At 35.5% G+C, this 20268-nt stretch overlaps 1 protein-coding gene across 1 annotated transcript; it reads right to left on the reverse strand.

Moving 5' to 3' along the window:
• On the reverse strand, positions 5276-16908 carry LOC109820153 (peptidyl-prolyl cis-trans isomerase CYP65). The gene is made up of 11 exons (XM_020386253.1): positions 16636-16908; positions 16477-16539; positions 16295-16398; positions 12019-12110; positions 11836-11925; positions 11672-11747; positions 11222-11595; positions 10882-11138; positions 10500-10788; positions 8453-8566; positions 5276-5829 (listed from the first exon to the last, which is right to left on the reverse strand). The coding sequence occupies exons 1-11, from the start codon at positions 16761-16763 to the stop codon at positions 5626-5628; spliced, it is 1791 nt and encodes a 596-aa protein (XP_020241842.1). The 5' UTR covers positions 16764-16908; the 3' UTR covers positions 5276-5625.

Below are 20268 nucleotides of genomic sequence, written 5' to 3' on the forward strand. Positions count from 1 at the left end.
CAGTAAGCTGAGACACCCTTTAAAGTCACTATTTTTCATGAATGCAGCTTTGGACATCTCTCTATATTGATACGCCAAAACCGTACTACCCCACGATAACGCACCACACGTGTCCATGTCCCCGATAAGTAGTAACCACCTAGCACTTTCACAATATTTCAAGTTATCAAAATAAGCTAATTCAATAGGCATAATTGTAAATACTGATAAAAATGATACCTGGTATGCACTTTATCTTTACTCGAATCTGTAAATAATATTGAACCGATCATGTGCATATTGTATGCACGTGCATGTTGCTCAATTAATATTGGTGGCGCATCAAAAGGCAACAGCACTGAGAAGGTCTCTTTTAGCCACTTCAATTTAATATTTCCTCCAGGCATTGACTCTAGAGCTACACCTAACAACTCCTCACCCTTGTCCGGCCAAAAATATATGTCACTGTCAGTAACGCAAGGACCATCTATGCGGAGACCAAGTATCGTAGCTACATCTTGTAGAATAATAGTAGACTCTCCCATTCGGAAGTGGAAAGTGTTGGTCTTCGGCCTCCACCTATCTATCAAAGCGGTGAGTAGGGGCCAATCCAGCCTCATCCAACGAAGCTTTGAACATGTCAAGAAGTCGGCCCGTCCTACAGCTGTTATTAAGCGCTCATCCTCTAGATGCCAACAGCTATGGACAAGGCTGTGATCAACCATAACAATATCCGGGCCTCTCTATAAAGAAAATGGATATATAAGAATGCAATATTATAAGAATGCAATATTGAAATTATAAGAAACTTAGTTACCTCTGTAAAGGATATAACATGTAAACGGTGTCGAGGCTGGTCATATAGGACCTCATCACTAACCGGTCCAGGCTGCATGGTGTATATACCTGTACATACAATTATAACATATCAATAACCAATCCACGACTAATTACAGTTTCTATAGTAAAATAAATCACAATTTGAATATGTCAATTATTACCAATTAATTGCTATCTGTTGGGTCTAGCTGGACAACGAGGTCGCGTATGTCCCGGTTGTTTGCAAAGACTACATTTTTTATGCTTGAGAATTTGCACGCCTTCTTCTTCAATATCTTCTGAGTCATCATTTGCTTCTTCTTCTACAATTGATCCGGCCGGTAGATCACCCGTAACATAGCCTGAAGCATCGTTAAATATAGTACTTGACGTCCCACCAAGAGAATGCCCACTTAAATATTGTAGTTGAAACCACGGCTCTTGACTTGGAGATGTCATAAAACCACTCGACTCATTGTCTAAGTCATGCATCCGAGTAAACTCACCTTGAGGTCGTGAAACTTGGGCAAATTCTTGAATCGAATACTTCTCAATGAACAACTCAATTGACACTTGCTTCTCCACTAATTGTTTCATGTCATTCAATTCATCATCGTCCGTAATCGCCACAGCAATAGTTTTACTCTCATTTATCGGATAATTGAAGAATACTTTAATTGCATACTTTGCTTTATTAATGTTCGTAACTCTGTGTATTTCATTCATCATTCCATCAAAATTGAATGACTTAGATAGCATGAACATTTTCCTAGAACCTCCCTCATACATCGGCATACTATTCAATCCGACGCCGATGCTCCTATTGAAGAAGCAAATAATGGGTATAGAGTTTGCCATCGAAACTAAAAATCAACAGTCCATCATATGTATACAATCTATTATAAATGGAAATATTAATCTTAATTTAAAGTCAAATTTAAAACCCTAATCTCAACTGCAAACAATCTATTATAAATGGAAATATTAATCTTAATTTAAAGTCAAATTTAAAACCCTAATCTCAACTGCAAAGCAAATAATGGCTATATTAATCTTAATTTAAAGTCAAATTTAAAACCCTAATCTCAACTGCAAAGCAAATAATGGCTAAAAACCCTAATCTCAAATCACATTATTCATGTCTAAACTCTAATCATGGTTAAACCCTAATCCTAAATCTCAACTAAACCCTAATCCAAAATCTCAACTGAGAAGCAAAAAACCCAAATCACAAATCTCAACTAAAACCCTAATCCCAAATCTCAACTAAAACCCTAATCACAATACTCATGGTTCAACCATAATCCCAAATCCCAAGCCACAATATTCATGGTTCAACCATAATCCCAAATTTCATGGCTAAACAAAATTAACAAAAAAAAACAACAACATTACCTTGGTCAGAGATTGCTTGGTCGGCGGCGGGGGTCGGCGGCGTCGAGACAGGGACGAGAGAGGGAGCGGAGGGGTCAAGAGGGGTCAAGAGAGAGGGTATGGGTTGAGGGAGTCACGGGTGAAGCAAATGAGGAAAGGAGGGGGCCACGCGTAAAGAAATGCATTGCACGGGACTGCTAGTCCCATGCAATTCAAAGATGGGTCGAAATACACGGGACTAGCAGTCCCGTGTATTTCGTAAAAATTCTCTTGCAGCAAAACCGACCCTTTTCAGAAGAAAAGGGCCGGTTTTGCTGAATAATTTCAAATGGGGTCGGTTTTGCTATATAAAATGGCAAAAAAGTTGATTTGAAAAATTTGTCCTTTATATATATGGGGACAAAGAGAGGGAGGAGAGTTGTGGGAGTGAGAGAGTAAGAAATAAGATTTGTGATAACTAAATATACATTATTGTCGCCGGTGCAGCTAAATAGGTCTTACTGGTATAGAGGTGCCACTAAATATACTAAAATGGTAATTTTGCCAATGTAAATATATACGGAAGCTTTAAAATAATTTAGTACAATACTTATTCAATTTATTTCTTTGCTATACAATAAGTAAACAAAGTCCAATATTAAAAATAAAAAAAAAATTCTTATTTATCCATGGACTAATTAAATAACTTGAATGTAAAATTACATTTTAAATAGAAATTTTAAATTTGTATTTAAATTGTTATAATTAATAAAATATATTTTTATATAATGTGTCTTATAGTAATACTTTTATAAAGCATCTAAAAAGAATAATTACAGTAAAAATATTGGTCTTATGAATTTTTAAGATGGAATAAAGATTATAGTTCAATTTAAATTCTTATTCAAATAAGTTTTATAGCATTTTTAATGTATGTTGATCAAATCAAGAAAATTGAAATAAATATTATTTTTGAATAATAGTATTATATTTAAAAATAACTATATGAAAGAATGTACGTGTGTTGCCATAATATTTATTATAAGTAGCAGTTTAATGAGTCAAACATAACAGTTATTTTGTGTGTGTATGTGTGTGTGTGTGTATATATATAGAAACACACACGTGTGTGTGTTTTTTTGAATTTTTAAAGTACAATTAAGATATTGAATATTGAAAACATAATAATAATGTAAATGACGTTTACATATAAAACCGAAGTTTGAAATTATATTTAACAAAATACAACTGTTATTAATTTAGGTAGTAATTTTGACATAAATGGTATACTATTAATATATACACTAAATATGTTTTTGATATAAAGAAATCTCAAAAATATATATCAATCATTTAAAGGAACATTTTTATTATTTGAGGTTCTTTTAAAATCATGAATTTCAAACTTATGAAATTTGGAAATAATATTAGCTAGCAAATTTTATTGAAAGTTCGGGCTTTGTCTATACAATGCTATCAACATATCAAGATGACCCATACAAGTATAAGATAGGTATTGAAAGATACAAATGCATTTTTGAGATTATTTTAAAAATTGAGGTTTCAAAACAGGGAGGTATGAGGGTGCCTTGAATGGGATAACATAACAAGGAGGTAACTGCGTTTTTGGGGGTGTTTTTTTTAAGACAATGTCATCCTAACAAGGAGGTATCCCTGCTTAGCACGGGTTAAATACTAGTGTTAGTCTAAAGTGTAGACTCAAAGTCAAGACGAAAGCTAGAATCAAAACGTCGAAGAAAACGACCTGATAAATCTACGGGACCGCGAACAGGCACAAGGGCTCAGGAGGAGCTGGATCCGAAGGCAGTCGGCCGCGGCGGTCGACCGCGCCAACCCTGTAGGATTATTGGTCTCGGGTTTTGATACGGTCGACCGCGAGACCTGCACGGTCGACCGTCACGGTCGACCGCGACGCTGTCAAACAGTTTCCTAAACTGTTTTGGATTCTGTTTCTACCAGGACTCTATATATACCTTAAACGTTTTTAGGGTTTATACAACACGAAAAAGAGAGCTTTTTTACTGCAGAAAGAGAGAGAATCTCAGAGAGATTAAACCCTAGTTTGAGAGCTTGTATTTCTTCTTTAATTAATAAAAAAGTTGTGTGGTGTGGCTCCCGAGGACGTAGGCACGTTGCCGAACCTCGTTAAATCGGTGTGTTCGTCTCCTTTACTATTTTTGCAAAGTTAGATCTTTATTTGTGGTAATATTCCGACTTTCCTACTTTCAACGCAAGATCCGGAAGGACAAGGGTTCGATTGATTGTTTCGACTCCCCAACAACTTGTTTTTTTATACTAATTGCAAAACACGGACTAATTAGAAGCAACAAGTGGGATGTATTGAGCCGTCTCTAAACTGTTTTCTTATCCAAACTTGTGAATGGCTCAGAAGACTATGTTTCGACGGTCGGTGTTCTGATAAATTATGTGCTTGTAACTACACTGATTTAAAATGAACAATATGACAAGTCATATTCTCTTTCCCGGTTTGTCCGTATTCTACTGCTGAGATCTCTGTAGAGTCCTGAGCCTGGGGATCTAACTTTTGCGATTTTGGATTTGTTTAAGTTGGATCTGATAGGCAAATTAGTCAACTGAAACAACTGTAGATGACACTTAATTAAGATACTTAGGATCTGTTATGAAACAAGACCAAATTAATAGCCCAGTTTAGGATGAGGGAGTTTTTCTGTAAATAATAAGATCACAAACTTCAGAATTGATTAAAGTCATTGTTCAAATGAAATAAAAAAAGTTATAAAATAGAATTTGTTCTTGTGGGGGCCTCTTCCATCCCATACGGCTTCGTTTTCATCAGAGAACTTTATTGACGTTTTTCTGCTTGTCCCATTTACCAATCTTACTCCTTTGCAAACTTCCTCCTCCATCTTCATGTCATCATTATAATTAATTACTCATCACTATGATCATTATATAGTCTATGAACTGGTCATAGTACCGCTTAAAGATGACCATTAGGATCCTCCCTGTTATCACTAACCACTACAACGTTCGATACTACGAGAGTACAAACGCAAACACCAAACGAGATGATATCAAAAGGTTGACTAACTCAATACAAACCCAAGCATGATGCAATGAATTTCTCAAGTAATTCGACTACGGAAAAAATTAAGCAAAGGCAACCTTTTAATTAACTCAATTACACGATCATGCTTCACTTCCGACAGTTGATAGGGAAATATACACACATCTGACGTTACTAACAAAGGTGGGAAAAGACTAATAATAACACAGAAGAATGTTAATCCGCACCTTTCAATTCCCTTCGATGCAAAACCCTCGGTTGCTAGATAAGCGAGGGTGATCATGGAGCACCACGCAAATATGCATCTGATGTTGCAAACATGCATTCTAAAAAAAAATGAACGGATGCATCCAAGGAAGCAGCTTTCTTTTTCCTCTTTAGTTGGATATGGAATGAGGTCTTTTCTACCAACCAGAAAAGTTTTTATATTCTACACCGGATACGTCAACTTTCCTCTTCTTGCTAGTATCATTTGAACCAAGCACATTATTCCCCAAAGCTTCGGTTGCAGTGTTCCTTGCTTTGAGATACTTGCCGACTCCACCGCCTACTGTCGCAGACCCAGTTGCTCCAGTGCCTGGGTTGCTAAACCATGAACCCACCTGGTCCTGAAAAGTAGTACACGAAATAAGCCAAAAAAATCCATCATGACCAAAGCTTTCAAATAAGCATGTCCCCAACCCAACAGGCTGCCTATAAAGAAAGAGACCCAAATTTTTACAACAATAAGCAACAATCAACTTAGTTAAAGCAGTATTCTCGCTAAGGAAAATCATCGACAAACAGATGGGCTTGCTATCAGTTCATGACAATCTAGTTACTGGTAGTGGTAGAGACACCACCTTATTACTGCTGTAGATAAAGTACGACATAACTTTTCTACGAGGGGTTAAAAATAGTTCAATTCTGTTTGGACTAGCTAGTTAACATGAAGGTTTTTTTTTTTTGGTAAATAGAGGGTTAAGAAGTTTAATCCCTCTCATTTTTTATAAACACCAAATTTGACCTTATTAAAAGTAGAAAGATTATTTAATAATTATTATATTAAGCAAAACTTTAAAAAAAAATTGCATTCACCAGAACCATGAAAACATTGTCATTTTTTGTATTATTTAAATAAATGAATGTTGAGGAGGTTAATAAAAATCAATTTAAATTAGAAATTCAACACATTGTGTTTATATAGGAACAAAACGATTTCGATTAATCATTAATCTCAAAAGAGAATGGCTATTAAAGAACAAAAGTAACAATTTCTAACTAATGCTATATAAAATTTGAAATTTATTATGATAAACTAATACATTTTTTTCTCCTAAGAATGCATATCATACATCAGGATCTTTGCACTAATGGTTACATTTGAGGGATGAAAACAAATAATGCAAAATTGCTACTTGATGATGGCTTTTACGAGAAGAAAGCAATTTCCCCCCACTAGACAGCTTTTCCTCCCAAATAACTTTCCACTTATCTTTCTCCTCACTAAAATGTTCCTCTATCATACTAGTTGTTAGTTATAATTTTCATAAAATGACAGCTTGTGGCCGCGTGAGGAGGCGAAGTACACGCTATTCCGCCTCCCCATGCTGAATTGTAAACCAGTCATTAGAGGGGTTAATAGGTCACGTATAGTTTAACAAACCCATAGGAGGATTTTGTTGTTTGAAGGGTTAATGAGGAGTTAAAACCCCATAACCCTTCTACTAACTCCTTGTAAAACATGACCGAAAGGTTTCTTCACTAATAAACCCAAAGTTTTACTCAATTTTTTTAAGCTCACTCACTTCTAAAATTAATCCTAGGCCCAAGTACTCCTTCAACTTTATTTTAAACTTACTTCCAAAATCACTCTTAGACCCCAAATTACTATATATACTACTAAAGTTTTTGGGAGATCAAATTTTTGGCACTTCCCCTGTAGCTAGACACTATCCAATTCAAAAAGCTTTCAATATATATATATATATATATATATATATATATATATATTATATATATATATAGAGAGAGAGAGAGAGAGAGAGAGAGAAATGGGTATGCTTGGCATCAAGCATAAATTTTGTGTTTTGGTAGGAGGTGTCATATTCCCATCCACTCATTTCCAATTCCCACCACTTCCCAACCCATGCGAATGTGGACCCCGATTTCAATGAGTGGAGGGGAATATGTCACCTCACTACCAAGCACAAAACTTGTGTTTTGGTACCAAAGGCAATACCCATTTCTCTCTCTCTCTCTCTCATATATAATATGATCTCATATATAGTATATTATATATATATATATATATATATATATATTATATATATAATTATATATTATATGATAGTATATATATATATATATATATATGGTAAAGAGTTTTTATTTTTTTTCCTTATGAACCCAAAGTTTTAACTCCATTTATTAAACAACCCATTTTCAAAAATAGTTGCATATAAACGTGAAGTTTTACCCCTCACTTATGTTATTTATAAACCCATTTTGTATTTCAACAGTTTAATAAACAATGTAAGTTGCTATATTTCGTGGTAACTTGATATATTTCTGTTTAATTCGTTAAGTGTACATAAATGATTACAACAAAGGTATTTGTTGAGTTATAAAAAAAAAGGTATACGTCGTAAGTTGCTATTTGTAACATACTACAATTTTTGTTTTAAGTTGTTAAGTATATAATATAATTTCAAACAAATTTTTTAAACCAGTAATTTCTTTTCCCTCACATTACTGCTGTGGCATCACAAAGTGTGGATAGATTTTCCCCAATAAATCAAAAAATTTACCCAAGTTTATTTTTAAACCCATCCACTTGCCAAAAGATGTTTTTGCTTGTAATCCCAAAGTTCCATCCTCATTTACTTTTCAACCCACTCACTTCCTATGTTACTATTAAACCCAAAATGACTCCACTAAAACACATTTAAAGCTAATTTGTATTTTGGATGTTTGGTACACGGTGTTAGTTGTTGGTCGTATTTTGTTGTAACTTACTATATTTTTGTTCGAAGCACTAACACACAATGCATTTTTTAAACCAAATAGTACGCCATTATTTTCAGTGTCTCTCACACAAATGCCGCAACATCGCACGGGTAAATTTTGCTTGCTATAAGCAATTATAATCAACATTTAAGACTAAAAAGAAACACTACAGAGCGCAATAAATCACATTCAAATATTAGCCTCTAAATCATCTCACAGTCAACTGAAGTAGATGGAACTTACATTATCATCAGCAGCAGCTCTCTCCTCTTCTTCTGCTTTCTCCTTCTCTTCTTCTTCATCTGGCTCTGTGTATGGATTCACAAAGATTGTGACACTTGTTATCTTTATTTCCTCCTGAACAAGGATAACAATGAGCACAAATTATTTAGAAACTTACATCAGTGGAATGAAATTTAACAAGATAAATAAACAAAATGCAGGATGATTCATCTAAAGTCCTGCAAAAGTGTTCATTTGGACGGGGGAAAATGAGTTATAAAACATAATGTAATGGACACAGCATTATGCTGAAAAAGCAAATGAGCTGAGCTGATTTTCATTTCGGATCCATGAATTCTTTGTTTCTGTTTAGGAGCTTTTGAAAACTGAAACAGTGTAAAATAGCTTACGTATTTAATGAGCATCAAACTAATCATCATCAGTCAGCCATAGAAAACTAACTAAGCTTCATCCTCGATGGAAGAGAAGACAACTATAGGACCAATCTTTATCATGGCATTCAGCATCCAAACTGGAGCCAAATTTATGAAGAGATGTACAAAGCAAAGAGCTTTTCCTAGAAGGCTGCTCCATAGGTAGTAAAAACAGTCTAGCAGCTCAAAAGCTTATGAAAAAATGGACTAACTTTTAGGGGTCATTGAGTAAAAAGAGTCCACAAAATTATAGGCATCAATGAAGCAAAGCTTCAAAAAAAAAAACATTCCAAAGAATATATGGACATTATAAAAATGCAGTCAACATGTCTAGCTGGTAACATTTAACACATCAAAAAGTTGATGTCTATTTGCATATGCAGAGAACAATCCCTCAAAAAAGAAGGGGGAAGAAGAGAAGGAAGGGACAGTGGGATGGAAAGCTGTGATGTGAGGATGATGTTGCCGACGATGACGCAGGGCGGGGGGGGGGCGGATCGTAGTCAAATGTAAGTCAATTTTTTTATGAATGATTTACCGTGATATGTGCACGGAGGCTTTCACCCACACAGAACTGGATGATATAGAATGATTTCAAAAGCAGGGACAAACTGGTGGAATCAGTTCTGATAGTTCTAATTCATGCTCTTAGATGCCCTATAACTTTTTTGCATAGTTATAAAACATGTTTAACTGCGAAAAGTATTAGGCATGCATGGTGAAAGAAAGTGTGCAAAAAGATGAGAAGAAAAAACAGAATAATTACGAATGAAACACAGGGTTTCTGTTGAACTATCTGAAAAAATGCAGAATTTTTGAGCAAGAGGCCATCTGTAACAAATCACTTAAATAAAAATATGCCTGAGAATCTATAAAAGGCATATGCACAATTTTCTTATTTCTTAAATTTTGGACGTAGAGAGGCAACTTGTAACAACTGTTGGCAAAAAATCAAATCCCACAGAAAAAAGTTGAGTTGAAGCAGAATCATGGTCTCTGTCATTAACCATCTTCACTAATATGCTGATATTATTATAAGTACACAAGGACAAGAAAGCAGCAGGTTGTACTGAAGATAAATGCCCTCAAAGTTCAGACTAAGCAATTTTTCACAAAATTTATCCATTAATCCTAGATTCACGTAGCCAATTGGCCGGTAGCTAATGATTCTGATAACAAAAGCAGGTGTCAAACTCAAACCAGGAAAAAGGGTGGAAGTCGGGAATGTAGGAATACACAAAGAACTGCGTCCTAAGTTCAATTGTCATGGATTCGTGGTGGAACACAACCCAATTCACCCAACTCCAACGACCCGATTTAATATTCAAACCAATTAAAATTTTGGAAAAAAAAAAGCTCTTCCTTCCAAGAATTAACAATAAAAATATACGAAATTAAGCAAATAAAGTATGCATACCTCAATTGCAACATGATTATGTTAATCTGAAAAAACAGATCAAGGCCTAAAGAAAGAAACAGATATTTTATTTATTTTTGAAAAAATAAACAGATATTTTTTATTTTAAACAGATATTTAACCTTCAATGAAAATAGTAAATACAGTCACTAAGAAATATCTATGTACAATCTAATTTAGGATTTAAAAAAGTAGAAATACAAGGAATTTCACTCACCAAAGGCCGGTCATCATCGTCAACAGGAACTTTTTCCATAGCTGCTAGTGTAGTCATTCCCCCAACTACTCCACCAAATACTGTATGCTTGAAGTTAAGATGATTGGCCGACTTGTATAATATGAAAAACTGGGAACCATTTGTATGCGGCCCGCTATTAGCCATGCTGACAACACCTCTTCCAGAATGCAACAGTTTTGAATTCAGTTCATCTTTGAAAGGCTTACCCCAAATAGAGTCACCTCCTTTTCCAGTGCCTGTGGGATCCCCGCCTTGAATCATAAAGTTCCTAGAAAATGACAGTACATCTTATTCATAAATAATGAAAGATGAATGAAGAGAAGTGTGTAGTTAATGAAGTGTAACTACTTCATAATCATACCTTATGCTTCGATGGAAAGCTATCCCGTTATAGTAACCACGTTCACAAAGAGTGATGAAATTTTCACAAGCACGTGGTGTTATATCACAGTGCAACTCTAAATTCAAGTCTCCATGTGTAGTATGCAGCTGAACATACCCTTTCTTTTTGGGATTCTTCTCAACTTTCACATATTCGAACTCATTTTTTGTTACAGGATCATAGGAAGTAGATGTAAAGGAACGAGTAGCAGCTCCAGTAGTAAAACGGCTTTTCACCTGAAAAGATTTTTAAGTTTTTCTAAACATGAGAAAACACAATATATGCAGAAAAGTAGGGAGATATGAGGATGAAGACCTACAAGTTTTGCATTTACAGGTGCTCGTTCACCTGCCATGTGCAAAGCAACTCGAGCTGCAGTTTTATCACTAGATGCTGCTTTAGCTGCTGCTGCACTTCTTCCATGAACTGAAGCAGATGCAGCATCCACAATACTGAAAGATTGTGTGATTTTAGGCTCTCCATTTGCACCTGATTTTGCCTCCTCTTTGAGACGAGATCTTGCAGATAAAATGGCAGCAAGTGCAGCTGCCCGTTCTTTCTGTGCTTTGCTACCACCTCCACCAAGTAAAGCTGCTTCCTTTCCCTTCTCAGTCCCAAGCTCTTGAAGCATTTGCTTAATATCGCCAGACACATTAATGTTATAGGTTGGATCTTCTTTCATTTTCATCAAATCTAAAAGAGAACTGTATTATTTTCAACTTTATAAAAATTCTCAATATCATTGAAGTGTACCAGATTATGTACTCACCTTCATCATCAAGTTTCCGACTATTTTTAACATGATCAAACTCTAGAAGGACTTTACTATCAAGAGCATTTGGATTCTGAAGTGGTTCAAGAAAAGCATTAGCCATGCTTGAGAAGTAACATCCGCTTAATAAAAAGATGTATGATGATGTTTTAACTGTTTACCTGAATTGTTATCAAATCTTCCCTTGTAAATGGCTCATCTGTAAGTAATTCCTTCCAATTTTTGGTTTTAAGGTTAAGTTCCTTAATTGCCTGAAATATATGAATAAGCAATGAGGCTAAGGGGCTCAACTCAGTTCACATATAACTTGTCCTTTAAAAAACTTAAATGCTGTGATGGCATACCTCGTAACAAAAAACATTGCCTGTAGTCCTGACGGCAACAATGTGTGTGAATTCCGTGAAGACTTTGTTCAGAACAGGACACTGAAATTCTCCTGCAATAAAGAGTATTGGAGTAATCAGCTCAATCATGAGTAGGGAAAAATAATAATAGTCACAAAAGTTTCCAATAAGATAATAAAGACATTACAAAAAGTGTTCTACGTGTGAGTGGACAATTATACTGGAACAACTTGCATAGGAAATTCCAAGAAAGAACTTCATCTGCTAGAATTGAAATGCAGATGTGAATATTAAATGCTGTCAACTGCAACTTCTAGTTAAGTGTTGCTCTTACATGTTGCATGCATGGGTGTTTCTTTATTTTCTTTTCCCCCTCCACTTCTTTTTCTATTCTTTTGTGGTGCGAGTCATTTAGTGCAACAGCAGATCATATTTCAGGTTATGAATGGTATGTTTATCTCCAGTTTGGGTTGTACCTGAAGAATGTAAATGCCACAATTAAACACTGCATGCAGAAATCTAGAAATTACTTTCATTTGATCAGCAGACTGTAAATGATTTAGAAATTAGAATTATATGGGAACTGATTATCAAGTGGAAATTAACTGGTAGTGAGATAATTCCGACATAGAAATTCAATATTGCTCATCCTTTTCTCTTACATCCTTTTATCTTTACATTACATATGAGATCAGGAAACTAAATTAAGCAAAGTGCAAAGGGAATGCATTGACTGAAAACAAAGGATTGATTAAGATTGAGTTTAAACAAACCATAGTCCTTGTACTCTAGCATCTCTAATCTATGTATTAGGAGAAATTGAGCAAGATCCCAACCAAAAGCTTGACAATGGCTATCAACTACAGCCTGTATCAGTGCTCCTCAAATTTCAAATTCCCTGGTATATTGTGTCAGAAGTCTGCAGTGTGTATGAATAACGACCAGCTGTACATGTTTTCATAAAGTATGGAACTGTTTCAACACGTTCACTGATGTGTCGTGATGCAAACACCTAGAGTGATGTTAGTACTAGGATCAAAGAAACATGAATAGCATGCTTGATATCACGCACAAGGATAAGACCATATTAATGAATGAAGTCCAAATGTTACAAAAACTAAAGCCCCTGTTTTTCACCTCCCTTGTCCAGAGTTGTTGCTTGAATTCCTACAACAACAACAAAGCCTTCATCATAAATTTTGAGGGCCAGCTACATGAATCCTACTCTTCTGCTCAGTTCTATGTTGGGTCATCTCCTCCATTAAGTTAGCTATCATTATCCAGTTCTAACTTCGTAAATGTTGCGCTTTATTTTATTGGCAGTTTTGCTTTTCCTAAGCCAGGACAAAGGAACGTTGAGTTAGGTAGCTATGCAACCAACATAAAAATGGTCAGTTCCACATGGTGCTTGAGTCCCTAATAAGTTGACATCCTAAACTTGGCTAGAGAAAACTTTTGCTAAAAGACAATCTCTGCATAAGTAGCTAAGAAGAAGGCTCATACCCTAGGGCATCACGTAAGAAATGCACAATGGAAACGTAAATTTTAAGGGAAGAGTCATTAAGATGAACTCCAGTGAGATGATCATAAAAGAAATTTAAAAAATATTTATTTTCATTTTCTTCTCCTCTTTCTTCTAATCATGGTTTTAAATATCGGCCGATAATCCGATATTATCGTCGAGTTATCGGATTCGGGAGCTTTCCGCTAGGATAAGTATGATTTTTAATCGGTTGTCGTTTTTATGGGTTTATCGGTAACTTATCGGCGATAAAGGCACTTATCGGCCGATAAGGGAGGCTGAAAATATCGACCTTATCAGTGTAAGTTTTGAGTTGAATTGTTGGGTAATAGACAGTTACTTAGTGAGTTCTTAAACCCGACCCAACCTGCTTTTGATAATAAAATAAAGTTTCTAACTTCAAGTTCAGCTCTAATCCTTCGTGAATCTCTCTCCATCTCTATGCAGTTGTTCTTTGAGCCTTCGAGCCTCTTCGAACTCCATCGAGCTCAAGATCTCTGTTCCCCTCTACCTTTGTTGACCTCGTCGCTCGCCTCCCTAACCTCGAAGCTCACGTCCACTGACGTCGCTTGCTTGCCCGACCTCAAAACTCACCTCCGCCGATGTCGCTCACCTCCCCGACCTCGAAGCTCACCTCCCTGATGTTTATATTTCATTAAGCATGGTTAGATTATATTTCTTGGTTATTATATTATATATATACACCATCCAGTATATCACTCCGATAAATACTACTTATCCCCGATATATCCCCGATTTCCGCTATCCAATAAGGATTTTGACCGTCCGATAAATCCTCGATAACCGATATTTAAAACCTTGCTTCTAATATTTCCTATCATCTTCTTGTTACATGTATCACTAGGCATCGGACAAAGTGCCTAGAGCCTAGGCGGGGTCTAGGCATTTTCTTGTTTTTTTAATTTTAATTACTATCAATGTTATAGAAAGTACTAGGCACCACTAGGTGCCCAGCGCCTAGAAGCTAGGCCTAGGAGAATTTTTTTGAAGTGGTGAGAAGGAGGTTTTGCTGAATGTCGAAGTTGAGAGGAGATGTTCATAGTCAGTGGAGGCGGCACGAGGAGTTTAGAGGAGGTTAGAAGACATAGAGACAGCAACAGAGGAATAATAATCAAGACCTAAGCAATGCAAACTACATAAGCAGCCTACTCCCCTACGTGCTCCCAAGACCTATGCAGGTGGCATAGGTCCAGTCTAGGCCTAGGCGGGGGCTTCTCAGAACATTGTTTTACAAGCATATATTATGAGCATTTAGTGGCTAGAAAACACATTTTAGGAATATGAAAGGCATCAACCAGTTACTCAAACATTTCAATCTCAAATTTATACATGCCATCTAAGACACAGCTTTCACATAGCTAATTGTGAAAAGTTAGCATGGGCTACAAGTTCACATCGGCATTTTGATGTATGGACATTCAAAAAGTTTTTCAAGTATGATTCAGTTATCTTGGGTCGAACCTTCAGTGGGTACTAAACCTTATCATCTTCCCTTGTCATTTACTGCAATATTTACTGAATAGTAAATTCTACCTCCTCCTTCAATCAAGGGTTTTAAATTTAGATGCCACTTTTAGAGGTCGTCAGGAACACCTTACGCATGCTACTGATGGCATAACTTTACTGACAAATTTTCCATCAAATATCGGGATTTGCTAAGAATAATTAAAAAAGTGATCTATAAATGACTTCATAAATATGATGCTCAGATAGCCATGTAGAGTGTCGCATCTAGCCACCGACGTGTCTCTTCTGGTTACGATTTAGGAGACACCGTACTTATTGTTAATGATGGAAACATAGTATCACCAACAAACTTTCATGCAGTATCAGGATTTGCTGAGATAACTGAAAACAGTGTTTTATAATGGCTTGGCACATCTGCTGCTTTGGGTAGCCACGCAGTGTCTAGTATCTAACCATCTAATCGTATTTTTGTCTTTTTCATGACACTCATTAAAAGAGGACAAACATAATGAAACCATATGATAGCCCCATTTAAGTTGAATTATAAAAAATATCAACTGGTGCTATTATCAATTACCATGATATGCTATGAACTCTAATCAATAACACTAAAACAAGTTTAGAATTTGGGATTTCTTTTTCTCAAAGTTAAAACCTGACTTCGTAACAATTAGGTTTAGAGAAATCTGCAAGTCATGGACTTCCCGGATAAAGAAAAATTAGAAAAACTACCTCTGTGGTAATGATGCTCAATTACAATTCATAAAAGATTAGAAGTAAAACTCATTTAGTAGGTATGGTGAACTCGTGGTGCTCTTTTCAAATATGCAAATATGAAAATTAAACTATCTGGGCATAGTTAGAAATAAAATGACAAAAAGACAAATCATTTTTTTTTAATTTGTACAGCATGCATATTTTGTAAAGATTTCTGGTGCTCCTCAAGTAACATGATTCATGGCCCATTACAACACTATCTTTATAGTGCCCTGTCTCTCAATAAAGCCTCTAGACAATATTAGCATACATTAATACTTTTCAAAAGGAGCTTAGAAGCATAAAGAGTTCTGAAGGGTTAAAATTTTGAAAATCATAAAAAATTCATAAAAAGGGGTTTTAAGGCTAGAACTACTTGTAGAATAACCTACAGCAAAGGATGTCTACCTATAGTAAATCAACCAAACTTCCAATAATATCTCATCCAAACAAATAGAAGTCAAATACAGACTTGTGAAAAATGAAATTGATAGGTCCATTCTGACTCACCATCTGAATTCTTGTGAAATGTTAGGGGAATGAGATCCTGTTGCTTGAGCGGGCGGCCCGAAACCGGATGCCTACCATACTTCTTGATATAAGGCATTATGTTCCTGCACCCAAAGCTCCAAAGGTTCGGACTTTAATCCCACCGACAAATTTTTAACAAATTACAGCGTTCAAAAGCTCACATTAGATCGAACACGCTGCCATCGGCGGTGCAGACGGGTTCCTCGAACGGGAGGAAAGTGAGACTGCGAGATTTACGAATAAATTAGGTCAAGAACAGGATATAGAATAATAGAAGGGGGGGAGTTTGAAGGATTCTGCTAGGGTTTTTGGAGACTCACGAGCAGCAGTAGAAAGGGAGGCGCTTGAAGGGAGTGGAGTTTTCCTTGGATTTGGCGCCGCCCCATTCAGTCGCCCACTCCGTCTTCGTTATGAACATCCGATCCTTGCTGTGCTGCTTCTTCCCCATATCTGAGATTGAAATTGAGCTCGACTCTGATTTTTTTTTTTTTTTTTTTTTGCCCCCCTCTTTTTGAAAACTAGGGTTTCGAGGGATCGCCCTTCCTCAGTCCCTGCAGTCGGGGATTCCTCGTTTTCGTTAACTGGAGGGAAATTGACAAAAGAACCGACTTTGGGTTAGCTCGTGCGTAGCACGTGAGGTAACCATCCGCCGTGCGGTCCCTTTTATCTTCGGTAACTGCATATCAGTTCCTTATGTATTCAATAATTGCATATTTGTCCCTCAAATATTGTAAATTGCATATTTATCTCTCGGTCACTAAACTACCCATATCTCCGATGTTTCAAACCTTTACGAAGCCCAACTTTGGGTTAGGGACTTTTGCTAACAATTGGAGAAGAAGAAGTCAGGTAAGTTTGGATTTATTTTAAGCTGATATTGGGTTTAAACCTATTAAAAAATAAATTGAGGAACGTTATAAAGAGGTAAAGTGGTCGCTTTGCCTCCAACCATTAGATTTGACCTAATATTCCCCTCAAATCTAACCTGATGTAACTTAAAGGACTATTTTGCAAGACCCTATAGGATTAGAGGGAATAACATGCAATTTCCAATATCAGAGGGAGTAATATGCAATTATTAAGTATTTTAAGGAACTAATCTGTAATTTCCAGAATTTGGGGGAAATTATTGAAGATTTAAGAGACTAATATCTTGAAAAAAAAACCTCTTTTTAGTTTTCTTTTCGAAAAGGAGTACTATGAAATTGAGTTCTTTATGTAAAAATTCTCATGATTTTACAAGTAGTCATCAAAATTTAAATTAATTTTTTGAGGTTTTTTATTCTTGAACCTACTGTGATTTTTAAAATTGTGCAAACAAATGAAAAGTTCATGGTACTTTTTCTTGAAAATTTTGTAGAAAAAAGTTATTTATTTTCCTATTACTTATGTATATATTTATTTATTGTTTAATATTCTATTCATACGAGCAACAAAAAGATATAATTCAAATATCTAACATATATTTTTATATGATTTAGTCATTTCTTTCTAGGACATATCACATGAACTACATGAATAGAAACATATTTATCGTGAAGAGTGTTGATGAGAAAGAAAAAAACAATATTGTATAGCTATATAGAAACTAGGTGTGTACTAGTATGCGATTGGAAACTAAATCATCAAAGTGACCAAAAAATTTTAATTCCAATTGTTTTCCGTATTGATAATCTTTTTGAGAACTTGGAGGAAACTAATATTATTAAAATATTATATGCATATGTTTTATAATGATAAACTACTGTTCAAATATGTTTCATAATAATCTTTAATTATTTGTTTGAAGTGATTCTAACTTTATACTATTTTGCAGCAATCACTTGTTCATTGCTTTGGTCCAGGCAATATAAACATTAAACCCTCCCCCTCCTCTTCTTCAAAAACACACGACTTCTCCTTTCTCTCTAACTAATGGCTTATGGATAACAAAATCCTCATTGACGTGGCCGTTGTTATCAAAATACCTTTTAAAAAATGATATACTATTCTTTGCTTCTTGATCTGTTTGTGATTCATTACAAACGTACTCATAGTTTTAATTAATGATTTTTTTGGTGATGTTGTACATCATGTGTTTTCTTTTGGGAGCCCTTGCATATACAACCGTCATTCTTCCATATTTGTAAATGTACCCTCAAATTTTGGTATTTGCCAAATATTCCATCAATTCTTTCATTTTGATTTTTTTATACCCCTCCTATTTATCAAGTTTATTATTATTATTGTTATTTGATGGAATCAAGTTTAGTTTTTAAATAGGAAATTGTTGCTAACCTGTTGAATCAATAGATATTTTGACATTGCCTAATTTAGAAACCAATATTGTTAAGTTGGAGCAGAAGAAAGGCCTGATATGCTAGTGTTATAGCCTAGACAATCAACAAGTGCTAACCTCTCTAGAGAGGCCAACACGGGTCTCACCCTCTCGCCTAATCAGATGATTAGAGCCAAGATGACTCAAACTACTCCTACAGCCGACCTTATGCGCCAACAACTTGCGTAGCCGAGTCAAAAGGCAATGTTTCTATGTCCTTAACCAAACTAACAGAGTGGCAACAGTTACCTTGAACCCCTCGCTAGCCGACTGCTCTCACATTAACTACTCTGACAAAGTCATCATTACTCTAGTCCTCATAGTCTTTATGACTCATTGGACCCAGTCAGCTCCAAGCACCTGCTATCATTCCCTCATTAAATAACCAGATGATTAACTTTCTTCCACGGTCGACATCGAGAGGGTACCTGCTGACTCAGCAACCTGCCTAGACTCGACCGAAGTTACTTTCATATCACTCTGGTCTGCTATAAAAGGGAGCTACGTGCATGGGGTAACTTCTGCTTTGTGGCAACTTAGAATAACTACTTATACACTTTGTCCTTATTTTCCCCCTCAAGATCAAAATACTGACTTGATCATCTGAGGAACAACCGGAGAACCCAACTCCGCCCTCTCATGAGTTTTTCATGTGTAGGGACTCTGGAAGCAGTCATCTGAAGAAGTTTGAGGACACTAAACACTCTCATATCTCTAACATAAATCTCATATTTGATAACTGACATCAACAAGTAATTTGTGTGGTTATGTTGCAAATATTAAGATTTGAAGGATAATTTACAAATATAAAATATTTGAAGGGTGTGTGTGTGTATGCAAAAAAAAACCATTTGTTTTAATTAATTTCATTTAGATATGTCAATTCCTATGTCTGTCTCCTTTGCACTAACCAAAATATATGATTTGATGTTCAATTTCTAGTCCTAGACACTAGAGATTATATGTAATTGAACAAAGACACATCTTCAAATAAAATCCAAAAAATATTATAGATTACAGATTGCAAAAAATGAGAAACATAAGAGAGAGGGGGAGAGAGAAAGATAGATTTGAATCCTTTACGTTATAAAAAGCAGCGGAGAGGTTAGTACTATATCACAACTAGTAATGGATAGTTGTGATTTTCTTGTGAGTGTAAATTAGAAACCGAGTACAAATCATGGGGGTGTAGTGTATTAGATTGGAAGGAATCATAATCACCTATTAGTTCAAATCAAAGACTATGATTAATGTAGTGGTCTCTTCACTACTGTTTCTTTTTATAGTGGAGATGATCCAAATTCATTTTTATTGGGTGTGAAAATTTTGAATGAAGACTAGCAATAAACACACATATAGAACATAATCCATACCCATCAAGAAATTCTATAATTTCTCACAATATAATAGAAGAATATTGAGAAATTTTTATCTAAAACTCTTTACTTGCTAATTATAAATTATAAATAAATACAAATTTTGGATGGTAAATAATGTAACCTTTACGTCTGATACGGGTGTATCTTCTCTGTTTCGAGAACTTAGCGATTCTCATACGAGATTAAGGATAGATGATTCTCATGGTAGCTTGAGAATAAAAATGTGGACGGAGTCGTTGATAATAGATAAAATGGTG

This window comes from Asparagus officinalis, chromosome 8 (genome assembly GCF_001876935.1).
Source record: "Asparagus officinalis chromosome 8, Aspof.V1, whole genome shotgun sequence".
NCBI classification, from domain to species: domain Eukaryota; kingdom Viridiplantae; phylum Streptophyta; class Magnoliopsida; order Asparagales; family Asparagaceae; genus Asparagus; species Asparagus officinalis.